The following is a 27,950-nucleotide window of genomic DNA, read 5'->3' on the forward strand; positions in this document are numbered from 1 at the left end:
CCTGTAAGAGAGTTTGAAGCCAGTGTGGACTTCTGTGATGAATTGGAGGGGGAACAAGTCAAGTGAAGTATTTGTTGTCTTAATTGAACACATTCCACATTTTATATCTAACTATTTGGTTTGTGGCGAAACACAGATGTACTTCCATTCCCACTTTTTATTAAACTTCTGTTTTTTTGGGGCAGCCTATGAAGGTGCTGAGAACTGCCAGATGTTAGTGGCTATATTTTGTTTTTTTTTGAAGGATGTATTTGGACTGGTTTCAAAGCTAATTAAATGCATGTTTCTTATGGTTTTACTGAAAACATTGTGTTCGAACCATACCTTGTTATTGGTGGAAATTATGACATCTTGTTGCATGACCTCCATTTAACACCAGAAATACCATGGGAACAAAAGTCACAATATGCAGTGATTTAGTTTATTTAAGATAAGATTAGTTTTATTTGCTACACGTTCATTGAAACCTACAGTGAAATGCGTTGTTTGTGTCAAATCAAATCAGTGAGAATTGTGCTGGGTAGTCGCAATTGTTGCCATGGTTCTGGTGCCAAAATAGTATGCCCACAACTTAAGCATATGTCCTACATTTAGAGGACCAACTTTGGCAGCATCTGTGGAGAGAGAAACAAAGATGATGCTTTTAAATGAATCACCTTTCAACAGAACTGATTGCTCAACTGTATTATCTCAAATAGAACGTCAAATTGGTGGGGTAAACATTGAACAGAGGAAGGGCATAAGACCTGGTGTACATTAATTACAAGTTTGCTACATTTTTGTGAATACTTATTTCGCAGTCATTTGGGGTCAAGCGTGTCTTGCTTCTCCTTAGTACTGTGGGTTCAGAATTTCCTGGAGAGTACCTTGCAGAGTCATAGACTTTGCTACAGTTTGTTTTTGATGGTGTGAATGAGTGGATTGTTTAGAATGTTTTGTACCCTTCCCTTGTTCCTGAATCGTCTGTGTTCTCATCATAGAGATTTTTAAATTATGAGGACACTCGGTCCTCGTTTATTGTCATTTAGAAATGCATGCATTAAAAAATGATACAACGTTCCTCCAGAATGATATCACAAGAAAACACAGGACAAACCAAGACTAAAACTGACAAAATCACATAATTATAACATATAGTTACAACAGTGCAAAGCAATACCATAATTTGATAAAGAGCAGACCATGGGCACAGAGGAAAAAAAAGTCTCAAAGTCCCAATAGACTCATCATCTCACGCAGATGGTAGAAGGGAGAAACTCTCCCTGCCATGAACCTCCAAGCGCCGCCAACTTGCAAATGCAGCACCATTGGAAGCACCTGACTGCAGCAGACTCTGAGTCCGTCCAAAAACTTCAAGCCTCCGACCAGCCCTTCCGACACAGCCTCTCCAAGCACCATCCTCTGTCAAGCGCTTCGACCCCGCCCCAGCCGCCGAGCAACAGGCAAAGCTGAGGACTCGGGGCCCTCTCCTCCGGTGATTCTGAATCACACAGTAGCAGCGGCAGCAATGCAGGCATTTCAGAAGTTTCACCAGATGTTCCTGCGTGCTCTCAGGTCCGTCTCCATCAAATCAGGATTGTGCATGGCATCCTACTTGACAAATAACAGACATCACCACCAGAGTGGCCGCTACGAGCTGCATTGCGCCGCCATCTTCTCCTCCCGCCCAAAGATTTGAGAACATCTTTGAAGTCTCTTGTGTATATCCTCCTGCAAATCATCCGCCAGGTGGAGCTTGAAGTGGAATTTGTATTTCAAGAAATAAAACCAGAAAATATTAGAAGCACTCAGCCGATCAGGGAGCATCAATGGAAAAGAAAGTGGGTGTCTTTTTTAGTTTCCACAATGCTACTTTACCTGTTGAGTGCTCTCAGTACTTTCTGTTTTTATTTATGGTTTCCATCATTTGCTGTTTCTTTTATAACTTTTTATTGCTTCTTTTTTAAAAGCTTGGTGTCAGACATGAGAATGAGGTGACTTATGCATGGAATGTAGTTCAGCGCAACTGGACCTTGATGTTACCAAGGCAAAAATATGCTGATGTTGGATTACCAATGGATTTGGAGGAATTGGTCCAAGTGATGTTTGTAATTATTCTACAGTGCTTTGAACAGAATGTTGTTATTCACATCTCTAATGCAGATAAAGAATTGGAATTGTTGTTGATGGGTTTGAGGTCTTGGTCTTTGCATGACTTTTTCAATTGGTGAAACTCTGCATTGGCTCATTGGAGGTGATGATGAATATTGCCTGCCTTTGCTGAGAGGTGTCTCCCAAGATGTTGAAATAAAACCATCTTTTCTATTTCTCATCATGAATATTGATCATTATAGGAGCAGATGTATAGGGTCTATTGAATTCTCAGTGCAGGGTCCATCCCTGCATGTTATGAGGAAGGAGCTAGCAGTAATTGCCTCCAAATGTATACATTGGCAAACAGCCTTTATATACTGTAAATTGAAGACTGAAATTGGACTGAACTTAGTGTCAGGAGTGATGTTAAAAAAGGAGAACAGTTCTTGATTTGTCTTGTACATTAATTCCACTCCAACAGGTAACTTGGAAATGAGAAGCAATGTTGCCTCAAGGATGATTGAGAAGGGGGTTGGTGCAGTAACATGCCCTGCTTAATGTCAGGCTACACTACGATTGAGTGGATCTATTGTATGTCATTGTGGTCATTGAGCAGCTGCATCGTCTGTAACTTTGAAAAATGCTTTTATAAGGTAATAACATGGTTATGAGTTTGTATTCATAATGAAGTACAGTTGCAAGAAAAAGTTCGTGAACCTTTTACAATTACCTGGTTTTCTGCATTAATTACTCATATAATATGGCCTGATCTTCATCTAAGTCACAATAATAGACAAACACGATCTGCCTAAACTAATAACACACAAACAATTGTACTTTTCATGTCTTTATTGAATACATTGTTTAATCATTCACAGTCCAGGCTGGAAAAGTATGTATACCTTTGTATGTAATAACTGGTAGAACCTCTTTTAGCAACAATAACCTCCAAACATTTCACGTAGCTGCTGATCAATGATGAGGAAAATTTTTGGCCATTTCTCCATATAAAACTGTTTCAGTTCATCAGTATTTCTGGGATACCGTGCATGAACAGCCCTCTTCAGGTCATGCCACTGCATCTCAATTCGGTTAAGGTCTGGACTGTGACTTGGCCACTACAAAACACAAATTTTCTTCTTTGTAAACCGTTCTGTTGCTGAGTTACTTTTGTGTTTTGAATCATTGTCTTGTTGCATTGTCCAACTTCAATTAAGCTTCAGGTGACAGACGGCTGCCCCCTGACATTCTCCTGTAAAATGTCTCGATATGTTTTTGAGTTCATTGTTCGCAAGCTGTCCAAACCCTGAGGCACCAAAACCACTCCAAACCGTGATGTTATTCCACCATGCTTCTCAGTTGGGATAAGATTTTGGTATTGGTGAGCAAGTGTCCTTTTTCTCCCAAACATTTCTGCCAAAAAGTTCAACTTTGTTTCATCTGTTCACAGAACATTGTCCCGGAAGTGTTGTGGAATATCCGGGTGGTCTTTTGCAAACTTGTGATGTGCAGCAATTTTTTTTTTGGAAACAGTGGTCTCCTCCATGTTGTCCTTCGATGAACACCATTTTTGCTTAGTGTTTTTCTTATGGCGGACACATGAACAGAGTCTTTTGCAAGTTCCAGAGATTTCTGCAGGTCTTTTGCTGTTACCCTTGGGTTTTTTTTTCACCTCCTTCAGCATTGCACGATGTGCTCTTGTTGTGATCTTTGCAGGACATCCATTCCTAGGGGGAGTAGCAACAGAACTGAATTTCCTCCATTTGTAGACAATTTTGCTTACTGTGGACTGATGAACACTTATGTAGCCTTTTCCAGCTTTAGGCATCTCTACAACTCTTCTAAGGCCCTCTGAAAGTTGTTGTAATTGAGACATGGTGCACATAAACAGATGTTTGTTGAGAAGAGCAAGCCCAGTCAGTAACTTGACTTTGTGTGTCTTTTTTTATAGGACAGGGCACCTCTGCAACCCACACCTCCGATCTCATCTCATTGATTGTAGCAGCTGACTCCAAATAGCTTTTGAGGTTCACATACTTTTTTGAACCTAGACTGTGACTGTTTAAATGGTGTACTCAGTATAGATGAGAATCATACTTGGGTGTTATTGGTTTAGACAGATTGTGTTTGTCTGTTAATTGTAACTTAGATGAAGATCAGACCACATTTTATGACTAATTAGTGCAGAAAACCAGGTAATTGCAAAGGTTCACAACTTTTTCTTGCAATTATATAGTAAAATGTTCTTTCCCTTCATTTTGATTTGACCTTTTCCATGATCAAACCAAATCTGTTATGAATTGGAACCAATAGCTATGTACTCTACCTTGTATGACTAAGCAGAATTCATATCTAATGATTATTTTCAAACTGCGTCAAATAGTTTGCACTTACAGTGGTCTCCTGAGAGATGAGAAATACTGCAATGCCACAGCAAGTCCTACAGTTTAATTTTGTTTTAATAATTTACAGATAAATAATACATGGAGCAAATAAGCTGGTTCAATAATTAAGCTTGGACTGAAAATTACAGTCACTAGGAAAATAAGGTTTATTTTGCTTCATTTCAGAATTTTTGGAAGTGATAATCATGTAACTCCTTTGAAGCTTAGAGGCAGATGGGTAGGCAAGCTCTCTGCAAGAAAAACTTTAAATTCTAAGGGTGCTTTTATTTCTAACAAGCCGTGAGAATTAGTTGACATTCCAGTTTGCTTTCAGTAAGTAGATTTTAGATGGTGTTAAATTGGAGATTTGTCCAGTGACCTCAATACCAAAAATACATTGTTCTTTTTGATCTTTACTTGCCTACCTGTGATAGAATAAAGAGTCATTTACTTGTATCCAATGGTTAGCTTTCATTGAAATACCATAAGTCAGATCCCTCTATGTTTTTTTTAGAACTCTGTATTTCAACCAGTAGAAACATCTATCTAATGTTTTTATCTTGTGGACTGAGTAACTTGGTTCACCATTCAAACCAAAATGTTCTTTATATCATAGAGCATAGAACAGTAGAGCACTGTATGTCTCTTCAGCCCATAATGTTATGCCACGCTTTCAACCTATTCCACAATCTAACCCTTCCTTCCTATATACCCCATAACCCCCTCTTCTTCCATCCATGAGCCCATCTAAGAGTCTCTTAAATGTCCCTAATGCATCAGCGTCTACCACCACCCCCACCAATGCATTCCAGGCACTTACCACTCTGTTTTTTTAAAAAAAAGTTACGTCTGATAGCTTTAAAAAAATTTCCTCCACTCATCTTAAAATAGTGTTGTCTGTTATTTTGCCAATGCCACCATGGAGGAAAGAGGTGCTGCATGTCCGCTCTATGCCCATTATCTTGTACATCTCTATCAAGTCACCTCTCCTTCACTCTGTTGTTTTAGAAGTGTAAACAAAAGGATATAAATATTTGATGTATCACTATATGTAATACACTAATATTGATCTGAGTGGTCATTTCAAAGCCCACCACTTATTGTCTGCTTTGAGTAAATTTTACGGAAATTGAGCTCTGCAATGGTATCCAAATTTGTTACAGATTTGCAGGATCAATGTACCCAAATAATTTTGTACCATTATGAAGAAATATAAATACAGTGGATTCTGATTAATTAGGCCATCAGTTAATTGGGATAACTGCTCATTTGGAGCAATTCTTACAGAACAAAAGCTAATCATTTCTTTGGGACAGTGTGTTGCTTTTGGGACAGGAAACTTTTGCTGAACAATTTCTAACTAGCGCCAGTCTTGTGCACTTGAATAGCCATTAGACAGTACATCGTTGTTTAGAGCAAACAGTTTTTAAATAGCGTCAGTAGTGTGTGTGTTCAAAAAGCAGTGACTTTTGTCACTGATAGTTGGTGAGAAATAAGCAGTAAGACAATTCAGAACTCTTTCACTCACTGCGATTTCAAGCATTCAGGCTTCAAGAGGCCAGAAACGGCTGGGAGTGAATCTGAAAAAAATTCTGCTACTTAAAACAAATTAGTAACTAGATGAATTTGAAGATATTGACAGTCATCTTGAATGTTATAATGAAATGAAGATTTGGAGGATGCAATTATCAAAAGCATTGTATGAAGGTAGTCCATTATCTGCACGAGATGCCCGGGCTGATCTGGTTCATTTTACAATCAATCAAAAGTACAAAGCAGCATACGCTGGATGAATTCCTTTGTCGATAACTATGAGAAACTAATGCACAGTTTTATAGTACTGTTGTAGTATTTGTAATATTCTAATTTATTCTGTATTTCATTTAAATACATAATTTGTTACCCACTTAAAATGAGTTTGTCTTTTATACCTTTTTAACTATTTCCATGAAACTTTGGCTAACTGGGGCAGCTGTTTAATTGGGCCAAAATATATTGGTCTTGATGGATCCCAATTAACCGGAATCCACTGTATATACGTATCTTCATGTTTCATTAAGTTTCCTATCCACAAAAACAAAAGCCAGTCTTTAACATGGGAACTTTCTTCTATACTATACTATGTGCTCGGAGTAAAGCTCTTGACAATTGGGGCACCAGGGTTTGGAATTCAATCCTGGTGTCTTCTGTAATGAAGATGTGCATCGTCTCCAAAGAATGCAGTGGTTTCCTCCCACAGTCCAAAGACATACCAGTTAGTAGATTAATTGGTCATTGTAAATTATCCCTTAATTAGGTTAGGGTTAAATCGTGGGGGTCAGGGAGGGGGTAATCCTGGATTACTGAGCGTGTGGCTCGGAGGGCCAGAAGGGCCTACACCATGCTGTATCTCCAAATATATTAATTAGATAAATCAAATAAATAAATTATTAAAACTTCTTTCATTAAGAAGCTGTCTTCTGCCACTGTCCTATTTTTAGCTGTTAATAATTGTTGAGTTTGGATTCTGAACTTTTTGCGTTAACCAGATGAAAGATGTTATGGTTTGTTACTAGTCTCTCCACTTAATCTAAATCAGAAGTTTGTTTAATTAATCCCTTGCTAAATAGCAAAGTCAAGGAACACAATCTTAAAGTAACAGTTGATCATTGTCATGAGAATTATAATTAATGGCACAATGTTTTCCTTGCAAGTAATAAGTGGGGTTAAGTTAAGATATTTGTTATCAGCAGTTGTTAATACTGTTAGGCTACAATAATTCAAGAGGGTTTGCTATTTATAAATTTACAGTTGAGATCAGTGTCAGAGATTGGTGGAATTAAATTAGCATTTCATTTGTGCAGGCATGAAGTAACAATATTGGATAACCAGACCACAAGGTAGATTAAAATTTTGTAGTTAGAAATCCAGAACATGTGAAATTGCTGAAATGTCAGTGAGAAATTATCTGAAGAAATGCTTTTTCTTGTGTACTGGCTCTATCTGGTAAGCCCATTATTTTACAGCAGTTTGTGTAATTTAAGCGACACTGCCATATCCAACTGCCTGTAATCACTATTTTTGTAACATTTATTTTAGATTTACTTTAATCCATGGTTCCATCTGTCTTTCAATGATGCTAGCACAGACTCAATATCTCAATGTTAAATGATTAATGCTTTCCATTTATGAGCTAACTGGAAGAAGTAGAGTTAGTTCCAGAATAGATGGAGACATCATCTTTTGTCCTTGAAAGCTGTTATTCTAACATCTAGTCCACTTTAAAAACTCCAGAAGCTGATGGAAGGATGGGCACACCAGACTCTGTATACAAAAGATTCTTATCAAATTTCCACCAAGTGTATTTGGGGCAGTAGCTTTTGGCGGTAATAAAACAATTTATATTGTCCCGAAGAAGGGTCTTGGCCTGAAATGACGACTATTTACTGTTTTCCATAGATTCTACCTGATTTGCCGAGTTCCTCCTGCATTTTGTGTGCGTTGCTTTGGATTTCTAGCCACTGCAGAATTTCTTGTGTTTGTAATCTATGTTATTGCCAGTTTTGTATTCACTAGAATTTTAATTATGTTATGCTTCATTAAGATGAACTGAACAATTAAAATTGCATCTGTGCTGGGGTTTTGTAGAGAAAAGTGACACTCCAACTATAATCCTAAGCATAATTTTTTTCCTTTTAAGCTGGGATATATGTAAGTAAGTACATGTTTGGCACAGCATTGTAGGCCGAAGGACCTGTATTGTGCTATAGGTTTTCTGCTCCTATGTTTCTATGTATTTGCTAATAATTAGCCCTGTGTGGAAGAGTATTAACTTCATTGAAAAGTATTATATCATGACTAATGCGTCTAGAATCCTTGATTATCCTTGAACAGATTGGTTTGCTAGGCTGTTTCAAAGGCTATTCAGGTGTCAACCAGATTAGTGAATCTGATGTCACATGTAGGAAGGCAAATTTCCTCTTTGGAGAACCAAATACTTTTTTTGGTAAACAATACAGCAGTTTTGTGTTTGTCATCATGAATACCTAATTTTTTTTTAAAAAGATAGACTATTCCTTAAACTTAAATTCCACGGTTGCTGATTTTTATATTGTTCATCCAGACCTCTGGTTAGTAGCCCAGTAACTTGATCATTCTGCCATTCCTTTAACTTTAGCACATTTGATCAAACTAAAACAGCTTATACAGGTGTCCCCCGCTTTTCAAACGTTCGCTTCACGAAACCTCACTGTTACGAAAGACCTACATTGGCTACCTGTTTTCGCTAACAGAAGGTGTTTTCACTGTTATGAAAAAAGGCAGCATGTGAAAAAAGTAGCGTGCAACAAAAGGAAGCGTGCGCGCCCCGAGCAGCCGCTCCTCCCCCGGATTCGAAACTGCATTCTAGCTGGCATTGCTTAAACACGTGCCTGTGAGCATCCGTTTGCAGGATGAGTTCTAAGGTATCGGAAAAGCCTAAAAGAGCTCGTAAGGGTGTTACACTTAGCGTAAAACTAGACATAATTAAGCGTTTGGGTTGTGGTGAACGAAGCAAGGACAAAGTGAGTTTGGCTTGTGGAAGTTGACGAAGATGTTGAAGTTTTGGCATCCCATGACCAAGAACTGATAGATGAAGAGCTGATGCAATTGGAAGAGAAAAGGATAACAATCGAAACCAAATACAGTAGCGAACGGACTGAAAGTGAAGTCGCCCAGGAACTGAACCTGAAGCTACTGCGTGAGATTTTCACTGCAATGATAAAGTACGACTTTAATTTTGAAAGGGTACGTCGGTTTAGGGCACATTTGCAAGCTGGTTTGAGTGCTTATAAAGAACTGTATGATAGAAAAATGCGCGAGGCTAAGCAGTCAAACAAGCCTTCCACATCAGCCACAGCAGACGACAAACCCCGACCTTCAACATCGAGGCAGGCAGTCATAGAAGAAGATGACCTGCCCGCCCTGATGGAAACAGACGACGAGATGACACCCCAGTGTCCTACCACCCCAACCCCCGGGCCGCGGACCGAAACATTGCTGCGGAGAATGCAGCGATAGCTGGGGCGCACCCAGCACATCTTTAAGAAAAAAGCCGAAATAAACAAGCTAATTAATTAGGTGCCGACCAGCACGTAAACGTCGGCCCAGATCAGAGGGGATTGCCGATTGCGGCTCCTCTGATCTGGGGTGACATTTACGTGCTGGGCGGCACCTAATTAATTAGCTTGTTTATTTCGGCTTTTTTCTTAAAGATGTGCTGGGTGCATCCCGGACACTGCATGCTTCGCGGATCGGTATCGGTCGGCGGCCTGGAGGCTGGGGGCCACTGCACCACCCCAACCTCCGATGACTCAGTCTAACACACCATTATCAGTGTGCTCAGCGCTGTCTTCCTGATTCCAGTAAGTGATACTACACTGTACATACATTATTTCTACTTTATATAGGCTGTGTATTTTTATGTGTTATTTGATATGATTTGGCAGCTTCATAGCTTAAAGGCTACTGGAGAGTGTTTCTGCCGAGAGCGCTTGCGTGAGATTTTTGCTACGGCGAACAGTGCTGCAATGATTGTAGAGAAGTATTTCTACTTTATATAGGCTGTGTATTTATCATATTATTTCTGCTTTTACTATATGTTACTGTTATTTTAGGTTTTGAGTGTTATTTGGCATGATTTGGTAGGTTATTTTTGGGTCTGCGAATGCTTACAAATTTTCCCATATAAATAAATGGTAATTGCTTCTTCGCTTTATCACATTCCGGCTTATGAACCGTTTCATAGGAGCGCTCTACCTTCGGATGGCGGGGGAAACCTGTATTATGGTGAAAGAGCTGTGTACACTGTCAGAATAATGCATGTGGCTGTTCATAATGGACAGAATTTTAGCCTCTGTAAAACTAAAAATTCAAATTTCTGCAAGGTTGAGAGCCTAGTAATGAAGTTCAGTGTTTACTTGAATCACTTTCACTATTTGGTTGGGTAATCAATGCCACATAAATGCTTCAAAAATTGTACAGAACTTGGCAAATTAGGCAGCATCTGTGGAAAGAAAAATAGAATTAATCTTTCACGTCAAAGCCCCTTCATCAGACTTGGCAGTTAGTTCTTATTTCCCTTTCTACAGATGCTTCCTGTTCTTTTGAGTGTTTCCAGCATTGTCTGTTAATTTCACATTTCCAGCATTTACAGTATTGTATTTATTACTCGTATTTTACATTTGCTCATTTTACAATATTTTTATGGAATCCTCATATAAATTTCCAGTACAGAATAAGGCAGTCTGGAGAATTGTGGCCATTCTGGTAAAGTGGGTTAATTCCACTTCCTGACTCTCTCATATCCTAGAAGTTATGGCTCTACAAAGGTTCAACTGGGCACTTCTAAAATGTGATGAAAATCTCTCCACAATCCTTTCCAGCAACTATTTCCCAGCCCCACTACTTGAGTGAAACATTTTTCCTAACTCTTCTGTGATCCTTCTACTAATAAAACTTTCTCTTCACCGCCAATAAGTTCCTGTCCCCTGTGCAAAGAGCAGTGGGTTTCCTGTTCATCTTGTTTTGGCCTGTAATAACTTTCTATACCTCCCTAAATCTTCCGTTACCTTTTATTCCAAAGAAAGTACCCCATGCTGGTTAGTCTTTATTCATTACTGGAATGTTCCAGCACTGGCATATTGTCCTTGTAGTAATGGAATTTTCCACTGACTCTTCAGAATCTGGTTCATGATGATTTAAAGTGAAGAATGTGCAATTTACAATGGCTTAATCAGTATTTTATGTAGCTTCAGTTGTATTCTGTGCCTTTAAATCGAAAATGTTTTCCATTTGGTAAGTCATATATTGAATCAAAGTCTGTCCCGAGCCTTTGTGGCCCATCAGGTTGGTGCTTATGCCGGTTTCTGTGGCGTTAAACAACTGAGAGTACGAGACTCCCCCCCCCCCCCCCCGGGATAGGACGCCAGTCTATTGCAAGGTTAACCCCCAGCATTTGCCGGTACCCATTTTCAGCTGGGTGGACTGGAGCAGTGTGTGGTTAAGTGCCTTGCTCAAAGACACAACACGCTGCCTTGGCCGAGACTCTAACCCACGACCTTCAGATTGTGAGTTCAACGCCCTAACCACTTGGCCACGCGCCACACCATATATTGAATACTTCCCATGAAATAAGTTCTTTATACATACCTTGTATTTACTTATTGCATGCGATTTATTTAGTAGATTTGTAAATGCAAATATTTATCAGTGATTCTAAGAGTTTTTAAACTAAGTGCATATGAATATAGAGACAGAAGAGTTAAAAGGACATTTGTTTATATATTCAAGCAATATGTACTGTATTTCCTTACATCAGAGATGAGGACATTTGGCCCATTGAGTCAATGCTGATTCTCAGAACAATATTGTCATTCCCATTCCCCATGTATTTTCCAATAAGCCATTCTGTCACGTGCTTAATTGACATCCCACAATTCTCTAACCAACTGCAATGCTATTTAGGATGTAATTTATATGGTCACTTAATTTACATCCTTGCTCTGGGAAGTGGAAGGAAACTTGAGATTCTGGGAGTTGGAGGGGGCTGGTGTTGAGTGGGGTGATTCCATACAGTGACATGCTATCACACAGACTGCATGTGTATCAGTGAAAATGAGGGAAGATTCTTTTCCAGATGATGGTACAACTACAACTTTCGCTTTGCACAGAACTCCACCTTGTGGCTTTTTGCACACATTTCTCGTGGTTTTAAGTCACACTTGGGGCCCTGTTTGAGAAACTTCCTCTTTCAAGGCAATAATCCCCGTCTATGTATTTATTTCCACCAAATCAAATTGAAGGTCTTGATCCTGTACAGAAAGAGAAACAGAAAATGTGTCCAAGTGTTGGTAAACTAATCTGCAGCGCAATAGTACAGTCAAATTTTGTGATGTTCTGTGGAAGAAAAATGATAGAATTTATGTGAATAGAATTATGACATTTTTTTAATGCCCTGTCAATACTTAACTTTCATTAAGAGTGAACTTTTCCATACAATTAGGTATTTCATTGGGAAGCTATGCAGAATGAACGTTTTTGTCCCACAACTGCATATTTAGAAAGTGCATGATCTGGGTTAAGAAGTATTTGTATTACAGATACAGTAAGGCTATGTGCGTGTGTGCGCGTGCAGCAATCACCTTTCCAAATTAACACGTTGCAACTTTTTGTTAAAGTTACAAATCAATGCCTTTTGCATACTTATTTTGGTCCCACTCTACTTTTAAAATTGAGGTTATATAAAGCTCTTCCTCAACCATAATTCCTATCAGATCTCATTCACAAATCTCCCCTGTACTCTTTATGTAGACCGGCTCGAAGATGAGTGTTACTTTGATTTGAAAATTCTCATTCCAAATCCTCCATTGTTTGATTGCTAAATAGTTTTAATCTAATTGCTCCACTCCATCACAAGTGCTACGGCCTTTGGAAGTATTTGTGTTGCTTCAGTTTTGGCTCTTGAACGTTTCCTGCCACTATTGTGGGTTGTACATGCAATTATTAAAGCCTAGGCTCTTTAATTTCCCCTTTGGATATCTGTCTTCTTCCTTCCTTAAATGTGTTCCTTAAAATCTACTGTCTTTTTCAATTAAAAACTAAGTAACAAATTTTGTTTGATTATACATCTGTGCAGCTGCTTTGACAATTACTTTATTGAAATTGAGGAGCTTTGACCTGTAGTCTGAACTTTTCACATTGTTGTAATTAATCTTTGGACTTGCATTATAAATTAATGGAATTGCATAGAACATAGAAATCTACAGCACATTACAGGCCCTTCGGCCCATAATGTTGTGCCAACCATGTAACCTACTCTAGACACTGCCTAGAATTTTCTTACTACACAGCCCTCTATTTTTCTAAGCTCCATGTACCTACCTACCCTGAACATTTGCTTAGATTGACCTGGAAATGGATTGGGTATGTAACTGAACTTCACACACCTGGGATCAGGGTGTTCTTGATTATAAGCTGCTGCTGTTTGCAAATTTCTGGCGGATAACTTGCTCAAGTTTACATTTGACTAGTATTGACATATCTTTGTGAAGCAGTTATGTGTGTAAGGAAAGCAATTGGGAACCAGTGTCACAAGTTTCAAAGAACCACAAATTAAATTAGCAGTGTTCCATAGTTGCAAACAAATTGTTTTAAAAAGCTAATATGATTGCTCTAAATATTTTTTCTTCCAATCAGTTGTCTACACTTGAATTAAATATCCCACATTACGCAAAGGGCAAGAAATTTTTAAGCTTATTACAACTAATCAACTCCTATCAAAAATGGTCTTGTGTTCTTATAGAAAAGGGTTGAGAGGAATAATAAATCAGTCATGATGGAATGGTGGAGCAGACTCAAAGGGCCAAATGGCCTATTTCTGCTCCTGTGTCTTATGGGCTCATGGAAATGTCAGTTAAACTTCGTTTCTGGTGCCCAACTTTTGTTATGGGCTTAGGGGTGTGAATTTGATTTTGATTCACATACGTATCTTCTAGGCAGCAGTGTGGGCTGTTTGCTAGTTAAGTTACAATTACACCATTTTGTGCTGAGCAGGCCTTAGTCTACAAACGTCAAGCTGGTTCAGATCAAATCCTTTTAGGCTCTCCCACTCCTGCCAAATTGTATGTGCTTAAACAGCTTTCAGACAACATGAGGTAGTGCCAGGCTGGGTGATACTTAAGTATTATTTGTTGGACGTTTCGGAATCACGTTTATTACCACTGACTTGTATGGCATGAAATTTGTTGTTTTGTGGCAGCAATACAGCGCAAAGACATAAAGTTACTATAAATTGCAAAACTAATTATGCAAAACTGGGAGGAGTAACCAGGTAGTGTTCATGAGTTCATAGACCCTTCAGAAACCTGATGATAAAGGGGAGGAAAGTTGTTGCCAAATCATTGAGTGTGGGCCTTCAGGCTCCTATACCACCTTCCTGATGATAGTAATGAGAAGAGGCCAGATCCTCGATGGTGAGGGTCCTTAATGATGGATGCCCTTTCTTGAGGTACTGCCTTTTAATAAATACTTTATACTTTATTGTCGCCAAACAATTGATACTGGAACGCACAATCATCACAGCGATATTTGATTCTGTGCTTCACGCTCCCTGGAGTACAAATCGATAGTAAATATTAAAAATTTAAATTATAAATCATAAATAGAAAATAGAAAAGGGAAAGTAAGGTAGTGCAAAAAAAACCGAGAGGCAGGTCTGGATATTTGGAGGGTACGGCCCAGATCTGGGTCAGGATCCGTTCAGCAGTCTTATCACAGTTGGAAAGATGCTGTTCCTAAATTTGGCCATATAAGTCTTCAAGCTCCTGAGCCTTCTCCTGGAGGGAAGAGGAATGAAAAGTATGTTGGTTGGGTGGGTTATGTCCTTGATTATCCTGGCAGCACTGCTCCGACAGCGTGCAGTGTAAAATGAGTCCACGGACGGAAGATTGGTTTGTGTGATGTGCTGCGCCATGTTCACGATCTTCTGCAGCTTCTTTCGGTCTTGGACAGGACAACTTCCATACCAGGTTGTGATGCACCCTAGAAGAATGCTTTCTACGGTGCAGCTATGAAAATTAGTGAGGGTTTTAGGGGACAGGCCAAATTTCTTTAGCTTTCTCAGGAAGTAAAGGTGCTGGTGGGCCTTCTTGGCAGTGGACTCTGCTTGGTTGGACCAAGTCAGGTCATTTGTGATATTGACCCCAAGGAACTTAAAGCTTTTAACCTGTTCCACTTGCGCACCACCGATGTATATGGGGTCGTGCGGTCCATTATTCCTTCTGAAGTCAAAAACCAATTCCTTCGTCGTGCTGACGTTGAGGGATAGGTTATTGTCTTCGCACCATGCCACCAGGTTCTTAATTTCCTCTCTGTACTCAAACTCATCATTAGTCATAGTCATACTTTATTGATCCTGGGGGAAATTGGTTTTCATTACAGTTGCACCATAAATAATAAATAGTAATAAAACTATAAATAGTTAAATAGTAATATGTAAATTATGCCTGTAAATTATGAAGTAAGTCCAGGACCGGCCTATTGGCTCAGGGTGTCTGACCCTCCAAGGGAGTTGTAAAGTTTGATGGTCACAGGCGGGAATGACTTCCTATGACGCTCTGTGTTGCATCTTGGTGGAATGAGTCTCTGGCTGAATGTACTCCTGTGCCCACCCAGTACATTATGTAGTGGATGGGAGACATTGTCCAAGATGGCATGCAACTTAGACAGCATCCTCTTTTCAGACACCACCATGGGAGAGTCCAGTTCCATCCCCACAACATCACTGGCCTTATGAATGAGTTTGTTGATTCTGTTGGTGTCTGCTACTCTCAGCCTGCTGCCCCAGCACACAACAGCAAACATGATAGCACTGGCCACCACAGACTCGTAGAACATCCTCAGCATCGTCCGGCAGATGTTAAAGGATTACCTGCGATACGGCCTACAATTGTGTCATCAGCAAACTTATATATTGAGTTCGATGGAAACTTGGCTACACAATCATTTCATGGGCATACAGTGAGTACAGCAGGGGGCTGAGTACACAGCCTTGTGGGGCACGGCTGCTCAGAGTGATTGTAGAGGAGAGCTTGCCCCCTATTTTTACAGCCTGGGTCCTGTCTGTGAGGAAGTTGAAGATCCAGCTGCAGATCTGAGTGCTAAGGCCCAGGTTCCAGAGCTTAGGAATCAGTTTATTTGGAATGATGGTATTAAAGGCAGAGCTGTAGTCAATGAAAAGGAGCCTTACATATACATCTTTATTCTCCAGGTGTTCTAAGGAGGAGTGTAGGGCCAGAGAGATAGCATCTGCAGTTGACCTGTTGCTCTGGTAGGCGAACTGCAAATCGTCGAGGTTGACCAGTAGGCTGTGGTTGATGTGTGCCATAACCAATCTCTCGAAGCACTTCATAGTAATTGATGTCAGAGCCACAGGTCAATAGTCATTCAGGCATGCCACCTTGCTCTTCTTCGGCACCGGGATTACCGTTGCCTCCTTAAAACAAGAGGGGATCTTAGACTGAAGCAAGGAGCAGTTGAAGATGTCAGCAAACACTCCAGCTAGCTCGCTTGCATAGGCCCGGAGAACCCGTCCCGGGACGCCATCTGGGCCCGTCGCCTTCCTTGGATTTATCTTCAGGAAGGCCCTTCTAACGTCCTCCTCGGTGACGATGAATCTCGATGCCACCAGGTCTGGATCATCTGGAGGGAGCGGGATGCTCCTCTTCTGTTCGAATCTTGCGTAGAATACGTTAAGTTCATCAGGAAGAGAAGCGCCACAGTTATTGATATTCCCAGCCTTTTCTTTGCACACAGTGATCTCATTTAGAACCTGCCATAGTCTACCGGCATCCCTCTGATTAGCCTGGGCTTCCAACTTGGCTCGAAATTACCTCTTGGTGCCCTTAATGGCTTTCTGGAGTTCAAGCCTGGATTCCGTGTAGCGACTGATATTCCCAGACCTAAAAGTCGCAGCTCTATCCTTCAAAAGGGACGACCTCATAATTCAACCAAGGTTTCCGGTTAGGGAATACCTGGATTGTCTTGCGAGACACAGTCCTCTGTGCATTTCCAGATAAAGTCCTTTTGAAGATGTCCTGAATGGTGGGGAGGGTTGTGCCCATGATGGAGATGGCTGAGTCCTCTGCAGTCTCTTGCAACCCTGTACATTGCATCACAGAATCATATGGAGGCTACAATCAGTCACAATGCTCTCCATTGTACATCTATAGGAATTCTTTGGTAACACAGCAAATATCCTTAAACTTCTAATGAAGTAGAGCTGCTTTTATGCTTTCTGCATTATTATGTGAGTGTAATGGGGCCAGAGCAGATCCTTGGAGATTGTCGTTGCCATCTGAAATTTTATCAACAACAGTGGTGTCATCTGTGAATTTATGAATGGCATTAGATCTATGATTAGCCAGGCAGTCATGAGTGTAGAGAGAGTAGAGCAGTAAGCTAAGCACACATCCTTGAAGTGCACTCATGAAGGGCTGATTATTATTCCCCCACCTTGTTACAACTGCCCTTGAACTCCTCCTCACTTGGATCCACCCATTGCTTGTTAGCACCTCCCTCGCCCACCCCCATCACCTCATATTCTGGCTGTGTCTTGTTTACACTCGGTCCTAATTCAAGGCCTCAACCCAAAATTTTGATCAAGCCTTTGCCTCTACAGATGCTGCTGAGCTCATCCAGCGGTTTATTTATTTAAATTAACAGCATCTGGAGTGTCTTGTGTAATAGTTGTAACACTCAACGTGGAGCTACATATATTTGTAACTGAAAGAATTTTTTAAAAAAAGATATGTGGAGAGGATGGAGGTGTGAGACTAGGTGATTATTTTTATATAGATCCAGTATAGACAGGTCAAATGATCTCTACTTGTTCTACAGTGGTTCTGTGAAATACTTCTTATACTCCAGTGTCTATATTGTAACTTTGGAATACAAAGGTCTTTGTTTGAACTTTGAGCTCAATAATTGTTTTTATCTTTGCATTTAGTGTCTCTCTCCCTCTCTCCCTCTCTCCCTCTCTCCCTCTCTCCCTCTCTCCCTCTCTCCCTCTCTCCCTCTCTCCCTCTCTCCCTCTCTCCCTCTCTCCCTCTCTCCCTCTCTCCCTCTCTCCCTCTCTCCCTCTCTCCCTCTCTCCCTCTCTGCCTCTCTGCCTCTCCCTCTCTCCCTCTCTCCCTCCCCCTCCCCCTCTCCCCCCTCTTCTCCCCTCCCCCTCTCCCCCTCTTCCCCCCTTCTCTCTCCCTCCCCCCCCTCCCTCCCCCCTCCCTCCCCCCCCTCTCTCCCCCCCTATTTAAGAGTAACTCTTTATTGCATGTGAGTGACTAAATCTGTTAACTTTGTTTCTTCTCAGCTTGGGCTATGGAGCATCACATCCGGAAACTGACCTCATTCATAGACAGGCTTATGCAACATCTCACCAACTGCCTGGCTATACCACTACACATCATCCCACAGGTACAAAGTAGATTACTATGTGGATTTGAGTAACTTTGAAGTTTTTTTTAAAAAAAAAAGTAGATGCCTTGATTTAAAACACAATATGTTGGGAAATATTCATTTTTGCAGCCTGTATCTATGAAGAGAGAATCTGTGTTAACGTTTCATGTCAAGGACCTTTTATTACATCTGAGAAAAGTTAAAAATCAATAGATTTGTGGGTTTGTATTTTATTTATCATATGATGTGTATTGAAACCATCTTTTAGCATCTTTTTGTGTAATTTTTGGAAGTCAGTAATTTTTCATCAGCAAATAAATTTGAAGTAGGATAGTTTTTCTAGTTAGATAGCTCTGGATTGATTACCCAAGCAGTCCAAAACCATGAAATATTTTAGAATCAACTGACCACTTTTTACATAGGTTGAATATGGAACTCTTCAAGATCATCTTCAGTGCTATTTTCAGTGCCCAGAACGAGGGGCCACAGTTTGAGGATAGAGGGGAAGCCTTTTAGGACCGAGATTAGGAAAAACTTCTTCACACAGAGAGTGGTGAATCTGTGGAATTCTCTGCCACAGGAAACAGTTGAGGCCAGTTCATTGGCTATATTTAAGAGGGAGTTAGATATAGCCCTTGTGGCTTCGGGGGTCAGGGGGTATGGAGGGAAGGCTGGGCGGGGTTCTGAGTTGGAGGATCAGCCATGATCATAATAAATGGCGGTGCAGGCTCGAAGGGCCGAATGGCCTACTCCTGCACCTATTTTCTATGTTTCTGTGTTTCTATTTTCAAAGTGCATGTTTTGGCTTCTGAATACAAGGGCAATTGGAATGTAGAAATGCTGCCACCTACAGAAGTCCCCCAGATCATTGAAGTACAATGGATTCCGGTTAATTGGGTCACAGGACCAGTAGATTTTGGCCCAATTAAGCAGCTGCCCGAATTAGCCAACGTTTCATTGAAATGGTAAAAAAGGTTTTAAAAAGACAAACTGCTTTTTAACTGAGTAGCAAACTATGTATTTAAATGAAATACAGAACAAATTAGAACACTACTAATAGTACTACAGCACTATAAAACTGTGTAGTAGGGTCTAATAGTTAGTGATGGAGGAATTCATCCAGTAGTATCTTATTTTGCTCTTTTGATTGACTGTAAATGAACAAAATCAACGCAGACACTTAGTGCAGATAATGGATTAACTTCATACAATGCTTTTGACCATTGCATTCTCCAAATCTTCATCTTCACTGTACCATTCAAAATGATTGTCGATACTTTTAAAAATGTTATTAGTTCCTAACTTGTTGAAGTAGTGAAATTGATTAGTTTTCACACCTGGCCATTCCTGGCATTTCAAAGCCCACATGCTTGAAACTGCAGTGAGTGAAACAGTTCTGAATTTTCTTGTGGTTTATTTATTGCCAATTTTCAGTGACAAAAATCAGTGCTTTTTGAACACACATATGCACAACTGACACTATTTAAAACTGTTCGCTTGGAGCATGGTATAGTGTCTAATGGCCACACAGGTTCACATAACTGACCCTAATTACAAACTGTTCAACAGTCTCCTGTCTCATTTAAACAAAGCAAACTCCAGCTATTTTCTTGATTAGTTTATGCTCCTTAAGAATTGTGCCAAATAAGCGGCTGCCCCGATTAACTGATGGCTAAATTGACTGGAATCCACTGTATATTGTCCTAAATGCTAGAACTCTCTGCCTAATAGAATTGTGCAAGAACTTTTGCCACAATGACTGGAGCAATTCGAAGGCAACTTGTCACCATCTTCCCATTAGAGCTGGACAATAAATACCAATTTTGGCAGTGACACCAACTTCTGTAAATAGATTTAAAAACAAGGACAAGCTTGCCAAGGTGGAAGGATATTTGCAGAGTATATTGTTTCATCATTTAAAAGACAATCTGATAAAAGGCCATTGGTGAGAAGTTTCAGCTTTTCTCCTCTGGATTCTGCCTGATCTGTTGAGTGTTTGCAGCATTTTTCTGTTTTTATGTCAGATTTCCATCATTTTTCTGATTTTTGGTGGTGTCACTTTTTGTTTGCAAACACTTACTAAACGAAAGGGTACAGTTGCAGAACTTTAACATATGAGTCAAGACTTGACCTAGCCAAGTTGCTGATTGTATTTTTAAAATGTTTCGCTTCTTCAATGGTAGCATTACTTGTATCCATCTTAAAAAAGCTTTGTTTTGAGGTTTATGTAACATTTCAAATTGAAGTGCGAGATCAAAACTTTCCTATGCAGGTGAACAGGAATAGTGGGGAAGCATTACAGTACCAGAGAAAGATTTTTGGGAAGAGATGTTAAATTATGGTTTATATAAGCAACTCTGGTAGATTTAACAGCAGAGGTATTCGCCCCAGTATTTAAAACAAAATGTTGAAAATGCTTAGCAAATCAGGCAGCATCTTGGTTTAGGGGGGTGGGGGGGTGTGTTGGGGAGAGAACCAAGTGTATTATTTCTGATCTATGATCTTTCATTACACTGGGGAGGGGGAATGAGATACTTTTTTTAAAAAGAAAAAACAGAAAATTGCTAAAAAAGAGCCTACGCAGAGAGAATAGAAAATGTCTGTGATAAGACAGGGGAAATTGGAGCTCAAATGTTGAAAGAAGGTGGTGACTGGAGAATCGGTAATGGCTCACAAATAACAAAACTTGTTAATGCCGTGTATGAATAGAAGATGAATGAAAGCTAAAATTATCATAAAGGTAGAGGGTGGTTAAAATATAGTTGAATGTTGGAAATGGGGATTCAAGTCTGTAAATTATCTGGAAATTACAAAATTTAGGAAAAATTGCAATGCTGTTTTTGGTCAAAAGGTGAAATTCTTGTGTAAAGATTTACTTCAATTAATCAGCACAAGATCATAAAACATAGGGGCAGAATTAGGCTATTCAGACCATCTAGTTTGCTCTGGCATTCCATCATGGCTGATTTATTGTCCATCTCAATCCCATTTTCCTGCCTTCTCCTGATGACCTTTGACACTGGCTAACCAAGAACTGAATGACTTGACCTCCACAGTTGTCCATGGCAATGAGTTCTAAGGATTCATCACCCTCTGGGTAAAGAAATTCCTTCTCATCTCTGTTCTAAATGTTTGTCCCTCTATTGTGAGGCTGTGCCCTCTGTTCTTAGACTCCCCCACTATAGGAAGCATCTTCTTCACATCCACTCTGTCTAGGCCTTTCAATATTCAATGGGTTTCAGTAAGATCCCCCCTCATTCTGCTAAAACTCCAATGAATACAGACCCAAAGCCATCAAATGCTCTTTTTACATTAACCCTTCCAATCCCGGAATTATTCTCAATAACCTCTGGGCACTCTCCAGTGCCAGTGCTCCCAAGTGCAGTCTGATTAATGCTATATAAAGCCTCAGCATCATATCCTTGTTCTTATATTCTAGCCCTCTCAAAATGAATGTGAACATTGCATTTACCTTCCTTACCATTGACTCAACCCTGCAAGATGATCTTTAGTGAATCCTGCACAAAGACTCCCAAGACCCTTTGTGTCTTTGATTTTTGAATTTTTCCTCCATTTAGAAAATAGTCTACACCTTTATTCATTCTAGCAAAGTGCATGACCATACACTTCCCAACACTATATTCCATCTGCCACTTCTTTGCCCATTCTCCCAATCTGGGTCCTTCTGTGGTCTCCCTGCCCCTTCACCTATCTTTCTATCATCTGCAAACTTGGCCACCAAGACATCAGTTCCTTCATCCAAGTTGTTGACCTATAACATGAAAAGAAGCAGCCCCAATACTGAACCCTGCAGAACATCACGTCACCAGCAGCCAACCAGAATAGGCCCTCTGTATTCTGATTCTTTGCCTCCTGCCAGTCAGTCAATCATCTATCCATGCTAGTATCTTTCCTGTATTACCTTAGGCTCTTATCTTATTAAGCAGCCTCATGTGTGATGCATTGTCAATAATCACTGACTCTCCCTTGTCTATCCTTCCTGTTATTTCCTCAAAGACTTACAACAGATTTGTCAGGGAAATTTCCCCTTAAGGAAACCATATTGACTTGGGCCTCCCAGTGCCCCAAAACTTCATCCTTCATGATGGACTCCACAATATTTTCCCAACCACTGAAGTTAGGCTAACTAGTCTATAATTTCCTTTCTTCTGCCTCCCTCCCTTCTTGAAGAGTTGAGTGGCATTTGGCAATTTTTCGGTCCTTCAGAACTATTCCAGAATCTAGTGTTTTTGAAAGATCATTACTAATGCCTTCACAATCTCCTCAGCTCCATCTGGTCCAGAAGACTTGTCTACCTTCAAACCTTTCAACTTCTCAAGCATTTTCTCCTTAGTAGTAGGAAGAAGTACACTCACTTCTGCCCCCGGCACTCTTGAATTTCTAGCATATTGCTAGTGTCTTTCACAGTGAAGACTAATGCAAAGTAGTTATTAATATGAGAAAATCTGCAGATGCTGGAAATATAAGCAGCACATACAAAATACTGGAAGAACTCAGCAGGCCAGTCAGCATCTGGAAAAAGAGCAAACTGTCGATGTTTCAGGCTGAAACCCTTCATCAGGACTGGGAGGGGAAAAAAGATGAGGAATATTTAATAAGTTAGTCTGCCATTTCTTTGTCCCTCATTACTACCACTCCAGCATCCTTTTCCTGCAGTCCAATATCTACTTTCACTTCTCTTTACACTTTATATATCTGAGAACACTTTTGCAATCCTCCTTGATATTATTGGCTTCACATTTCATCTTTTCTCTCCCTGTGCTTTTTTTGGTTGCTGTATTTTGTGTTTTTTTTAAACTTCCCAATCCTTTAACTTCCCACTAATTTTTGCTATGTTATTTGCCCTCTCTTGCTTTTATGCTGTCTTTTACTTGTCAGCCATAGTTGTCAGCATCTGTAGGACTTTGCTATTAAATTAATGTTCTTTCCATTATCCTATTCCCATATCTAATCTCAACAAATATCACGAAAAGTAGATAATTATCAGGTTAGTCTTGGGGGGACATTAATAATGGCAGCTATATTTCTTGCATTGGAGTGCAAAAATGTTCTGCTATGCTTTAACAGAAAGCAATTTAAATGAGTTTTTCAAGGAGTTAATCTACTTTAAACAATACCTTGTGTCCCAAAGTAAAGTTAATTTAAGTACTTTTGAAGTACTGTAGGATTGCACTTGAATAACAGTCTAAATCTGTGGTCAAATTAAGAGTGTAACTTGAAGCCATAACTCTGACACTAAAGCAATCATCTAAGTCAGGCTGAAAATAGAAAATCTCTAAAGGGTTTGTTTTAATTAAGTTGGTTGTCAGTTTAGGAAGATAAAGTAGGACTAAGAATAACTTCTTGGTATACAAGAATATCACAGTATTAAAGACTGTCAGGCACATTTCACTTCTGATGGCTCTTTTATTCAGCGTCACTATCCCATTTTGTTGCCTTTTAATCTGTTTTTTTCCTTCAGTGTTTTCTAATATTTATCCACGGGCTATTTGAAAGCTTTTGTAGATTTTGCTTTCCCAGCATTGATGATAAAACCCTTCCTTTGCCAGAACCAGGAATGCGTTAATGACTAGCTAATGTTTTTGACTTAAGTTGACTTAAGGTATAGTATAGCTTCCTTGCTCCCATGGAAGTAATGTCATAGAAACATGCTTCATCTTGCCTGTTTGAGGCCACGGATAACTTTTTAAATAATTCTGATGACTGCTAATTATGTTTCTCCCTTTGATCATAAATTTAAGCTCTTAGCAATCAGTTCATAAGCTATATACCCTCAATTTTGTTTTAAAAAGGTTATCTTAAGTTTTTGCTAATGGACACTTGTGTTTCCAATATTTCTTCAAAACGGAAGTTTCTCATCCTCTATTGTTTCTGGTTTTTCTCCATGAAATGTCATCCTATACCTTTTTGGTCAGTGTGCTGAATTTGCTTGGAATCCTCTCCGTTAGGTGGCCCTCATTTTGTATAAACCTTGGAAGCTTGTGACTATTTAATTACACTTTTGAAGAGCAATGGCCTGAATGATGGTTGCAGATTGTCTTATATTTTCTCATTAAAAATCTATTGACCATATCCCCCTTTTTTAAATCCATATGACCATATTGACTTTTTTTCCTTGTGTTTTCTTGTGTTTGTTCACAGAATCTGTTGGCAAGCCCTGCATTTACTGTGCCTCTCTAGTTGCTCTTGAATTGAGTCGCTTGCTAGGCCTTCGGTCAGGGCATTTAAGAGATAGCAGCATTGTTTATTCGGAGTTTCTGGGCTCTGAAGACTACTCCAGTAATATGTTACTGTACCTCTGAATTGCATACTATAATTCATACAGCAGCATTTCTGTGCAGCACCTTATCAAATGTTGTATAAACACCCATTCTTCATGTCCCCTGCATCTGTTGCAAGGAAATTTTGAGAATGTTGGGTCAAAGCTTTACAAGTGTTTTATTGGTGGAAATCCCCTGAAAATATTGTTTCAAGAAACCTCAACCAAACTTCTGAACATCTACCAACAACAGAAATTGTATCAGATCTTATCTTAAAAGTTGCTGTGATAGCAAAAATGGCATTTGTTACATAAGCAAATACAGAAAATTGTAGACTAAAAGCTTTGCTTTAAACCACTTGGAGCCCTTTACTGGCCACAATGTGCAGAAAACTGATGTGGCAAATGCTGAAAGTCTTCATGGATCCCTGAACATTTTATAATTGATTTCTTCTGCATTTTCCTTGGCATTTTATTATTAAACATGAACCAATGCTAGATCCTGGGAGATTGTTATCAGTCCTGTAAACCTGAAATTTATACTGTTCAGAAACTTCTCTTTCTATTCTCTCTACAGACTGATCATGTTTTCCAGTGCATATGTCTATGCTTACCAAGCATTATCTGATCAAAGAACTGCACGTAGGAAAGAGCAGATGAGGAGACAGTAGAAAAATCAAATGGAAGCAAGAAGCAAGAAGGCAGTAAGCAAGCATTGGAAGGACCTAAGATTTATTTGAAAATCAATTCACACACGAAAAAAAACCAGAATTATAAAGAAAACTGAATTGTTTAGATTAACAATAATTGCTAATTGAGGGCAGTTAGAATTTGGCAAACAAAAATGGTGCCTTGTCAGCAAGTACACATCTTGAGTGAATGGTGGATAAAAAGATGAATGGTAACATTTATTTTTAATAAAGATAATGGAAAGAGGTACACAGTATTTTAGTACTAATACCTGAGAAGTTACAGCTTACTTTGAAGTGTCAGGGTTTTAGTTGTGTGTATATTAAAGGTTCAATCTTTGTAGCATTTTAAAATATTGTAAAATAATGTATTCTTAACCTTATTTAGTGCCCTTAAGCAATCAATTGTGATTCATGGGAAATTCCATTCTTGTGTAATATTTTCCCCATGTGGAATTGTAAACTCCACATACTACTTTTTATATTGAGAACAAATGATTTTTAAAAATCACATGTTGCATTACTAGTAGTTATTAACTCGGTGCCAGTATTATTCTTGAATTGCATTCTAGATGTACATCTCGTACCTCATTATATGGAACAATAGGTAGCCTTATTATGGATCTGATTATAATTTTCTATTAGTTTTGCTGTAATCAATTTTGTCCCCTTGGTAAGCTTTAAATGTTGAGTGCATTTTTCACCTTTCTTTTGGTTCCATTTTGATTTTTTCCTTTTTTTCCATATATATGTATTTGTTTAATATATTCATTTAAATTATTAAACATAGTGTCAATTAGTAAGATGCATCAGCTTCAATGTCTTTATTATGTATGCTACGTGAACACTTTAAGAGAATGGCTCAGTGAACTTGCTGGCAGAGGTAGTTTCCTTGAGCAAACAAATTATAATCACCTGTCCTTGTGGAACTAAACTATTAGGGAAATTGTTCACTTTGAGGGATTTCATTCCAGAAGCTGTATTGCCTTGCAGATATCTTGTCTAATAACAAGTTGCTAAAAACCTCAGTAAAAGAAAATAAGCAAATCATTAAGTCTGATGGGATCACTCACCTACTGATAATCTGCTTCTGCTCCTATGCCTTGTGGACTAAGCCCGTTTTTTTTTAAGGCATGAAATAAAGTTCCATTGTGTTGTTGCTTCTTTTGGTTCTTAGAACTTGTAAAAGGGGTTGAATACGGCCACTTTAGGGGGGAAAAAGCTAGAGCTAAGGCTAAAACTTTCTCCTCTTCATAGGTGATAGAATAGGAAACCGCTTGGTATATGCCCTAGTCATTTCGCAGAATTTTGTTCTTGGAAAAATTAAGTTCTTTGAGGGGCTAGGGTGGATTATTTGAAATGCAAGTTCATGTAATGAAAATAGTTAATATATATATTTTAACAAATGCAATGTTGCAGTGTCTTGTGAAGATCTGCTTGAAGTCCACTTTGTGGAAAATATGATGAGGAAGATAGAAGCTTCAAGTTGGAATGATCATTCCGTTCACAACAGAATTTTATGAATAAAATCATAGTTCTGATTGGTGTGTTTTAGTTCTAACAAATGCCTTCCAATTTCCATGATCGTTTCTTAGTTGATGTATAGCTGTGTTTAAAAGACTACAATTACCACTTACTAAAGTATCATCTGTTAGCCTGCAAATTTTTTTTTGATGTATTGATCTGAGTAATTCATGTTCATTGATGTAATTTGGTCTAATTCCTGTTTTGCCTTCTAAAGTGTTGGGGGGGGGTGGTGGTATGTGACTATGACTCCATCTATTGTTTACTAAACTACCATTAAAAAAGGAAACTTTTTTTCATATATCATGAGTAGTGGACTACTTTAAGGATGGAGTTTCTGACTTCCTAGGTTTAAATTACCTTTTCCAGTTACCAGAGCGAGAAATCTTCACTAACATAGTACAGGGCAAAGAGTAGGCAAAAAAAATTATGTTGGAGGAACTCAGTTGGTCGAGCAGTGTCTGTGGAGGGGAATAGAGGTTTTGCGTCAAGACTCTTGCCCCGAACTGAAAGTTAGAAAGAAGGGAGCCGGTATAAAAAGATGAAGGAAGGGTCGAGCAAGAGCTAGCAAGTGATAAGTGGACCCTGGTGAAGAGGAATGGGGAGTGGAAATAGTGACTGAAGGTGAGAGGTAATAGGTAGAAATGACAAAGGCTGAAGATGATGGAATCTAATAGAGGAAGGTGGAGCACAGAATCAAGTAACGTGGGTGATAAAGCCAGAGTGCAGCCATAAGGTGGAGTGTGTGCGTGATGGGCAGATGGAGTTCAGGGTAAAGAAACAATGGGATGGATGGTGGTGGCAGTGAGTGTATGATGACAAACAACACCGGAGCCCTGTCTAATAGAACAAAAATAAAAAGAGCTTTTTTTGGATTGCACAAGGTCCCTGAAAATATTTATCTTTCAGCTAACATTACTTAAAAACTTAAAAACATTTACTTAAAAATGAGCATTCCCTCATTGCTGCTTCTGAGTCCTTTCTGTGAGGAAATAGGCTGCATTATCTTCCTGTATTGCAATAATAACTGCG

General features: G+C 39.3%; 1 protein-coding gene across 4 annotated transcripts in view; it reads left to right on the top strand.

The window, feature by feature from the left end:
• The window catches only part of qser1 (glutamine and serine rich 1), a 153,676-nt gene that overhangs the window by 71,781 nt on the left and 53,945 nt on the right, over positions 1 to 27,950 (top strand). For 3 of the 4 annotated variants that reach the window (XM_063061660.1, XM_063061661.1, XM_063061662.1), the window contains exon 2: positions 18,340 to 18,443. In XM_063061660.1, coding sequence (XP_062917730.1) covers positions 18,340 to 18,443 — 104 coding nt within the window. Of the gene's footprint in view, positions 1 to 18,339; positions 18,444 to 25,282; positions 25,410 to 27,950 lie in introns of those variants that run through there. The other variant, XM_063061664.1, reaches the window with a different exon arrangement.

Source organism: Mobula hypostoma, chromosome 11 (assembly GCF_963921235.1).
Source record: "Mobula hypostoma chromosome 11, sMobHyp1.1, whole genome shotgun sequence".
Taxonomy (NCBI): Eukaryota; Metazoa; Chordata; class Chondrichthyes; order Myliobatiformes; family Myliobatidae; genus Mobula; species Mobula hypostoma.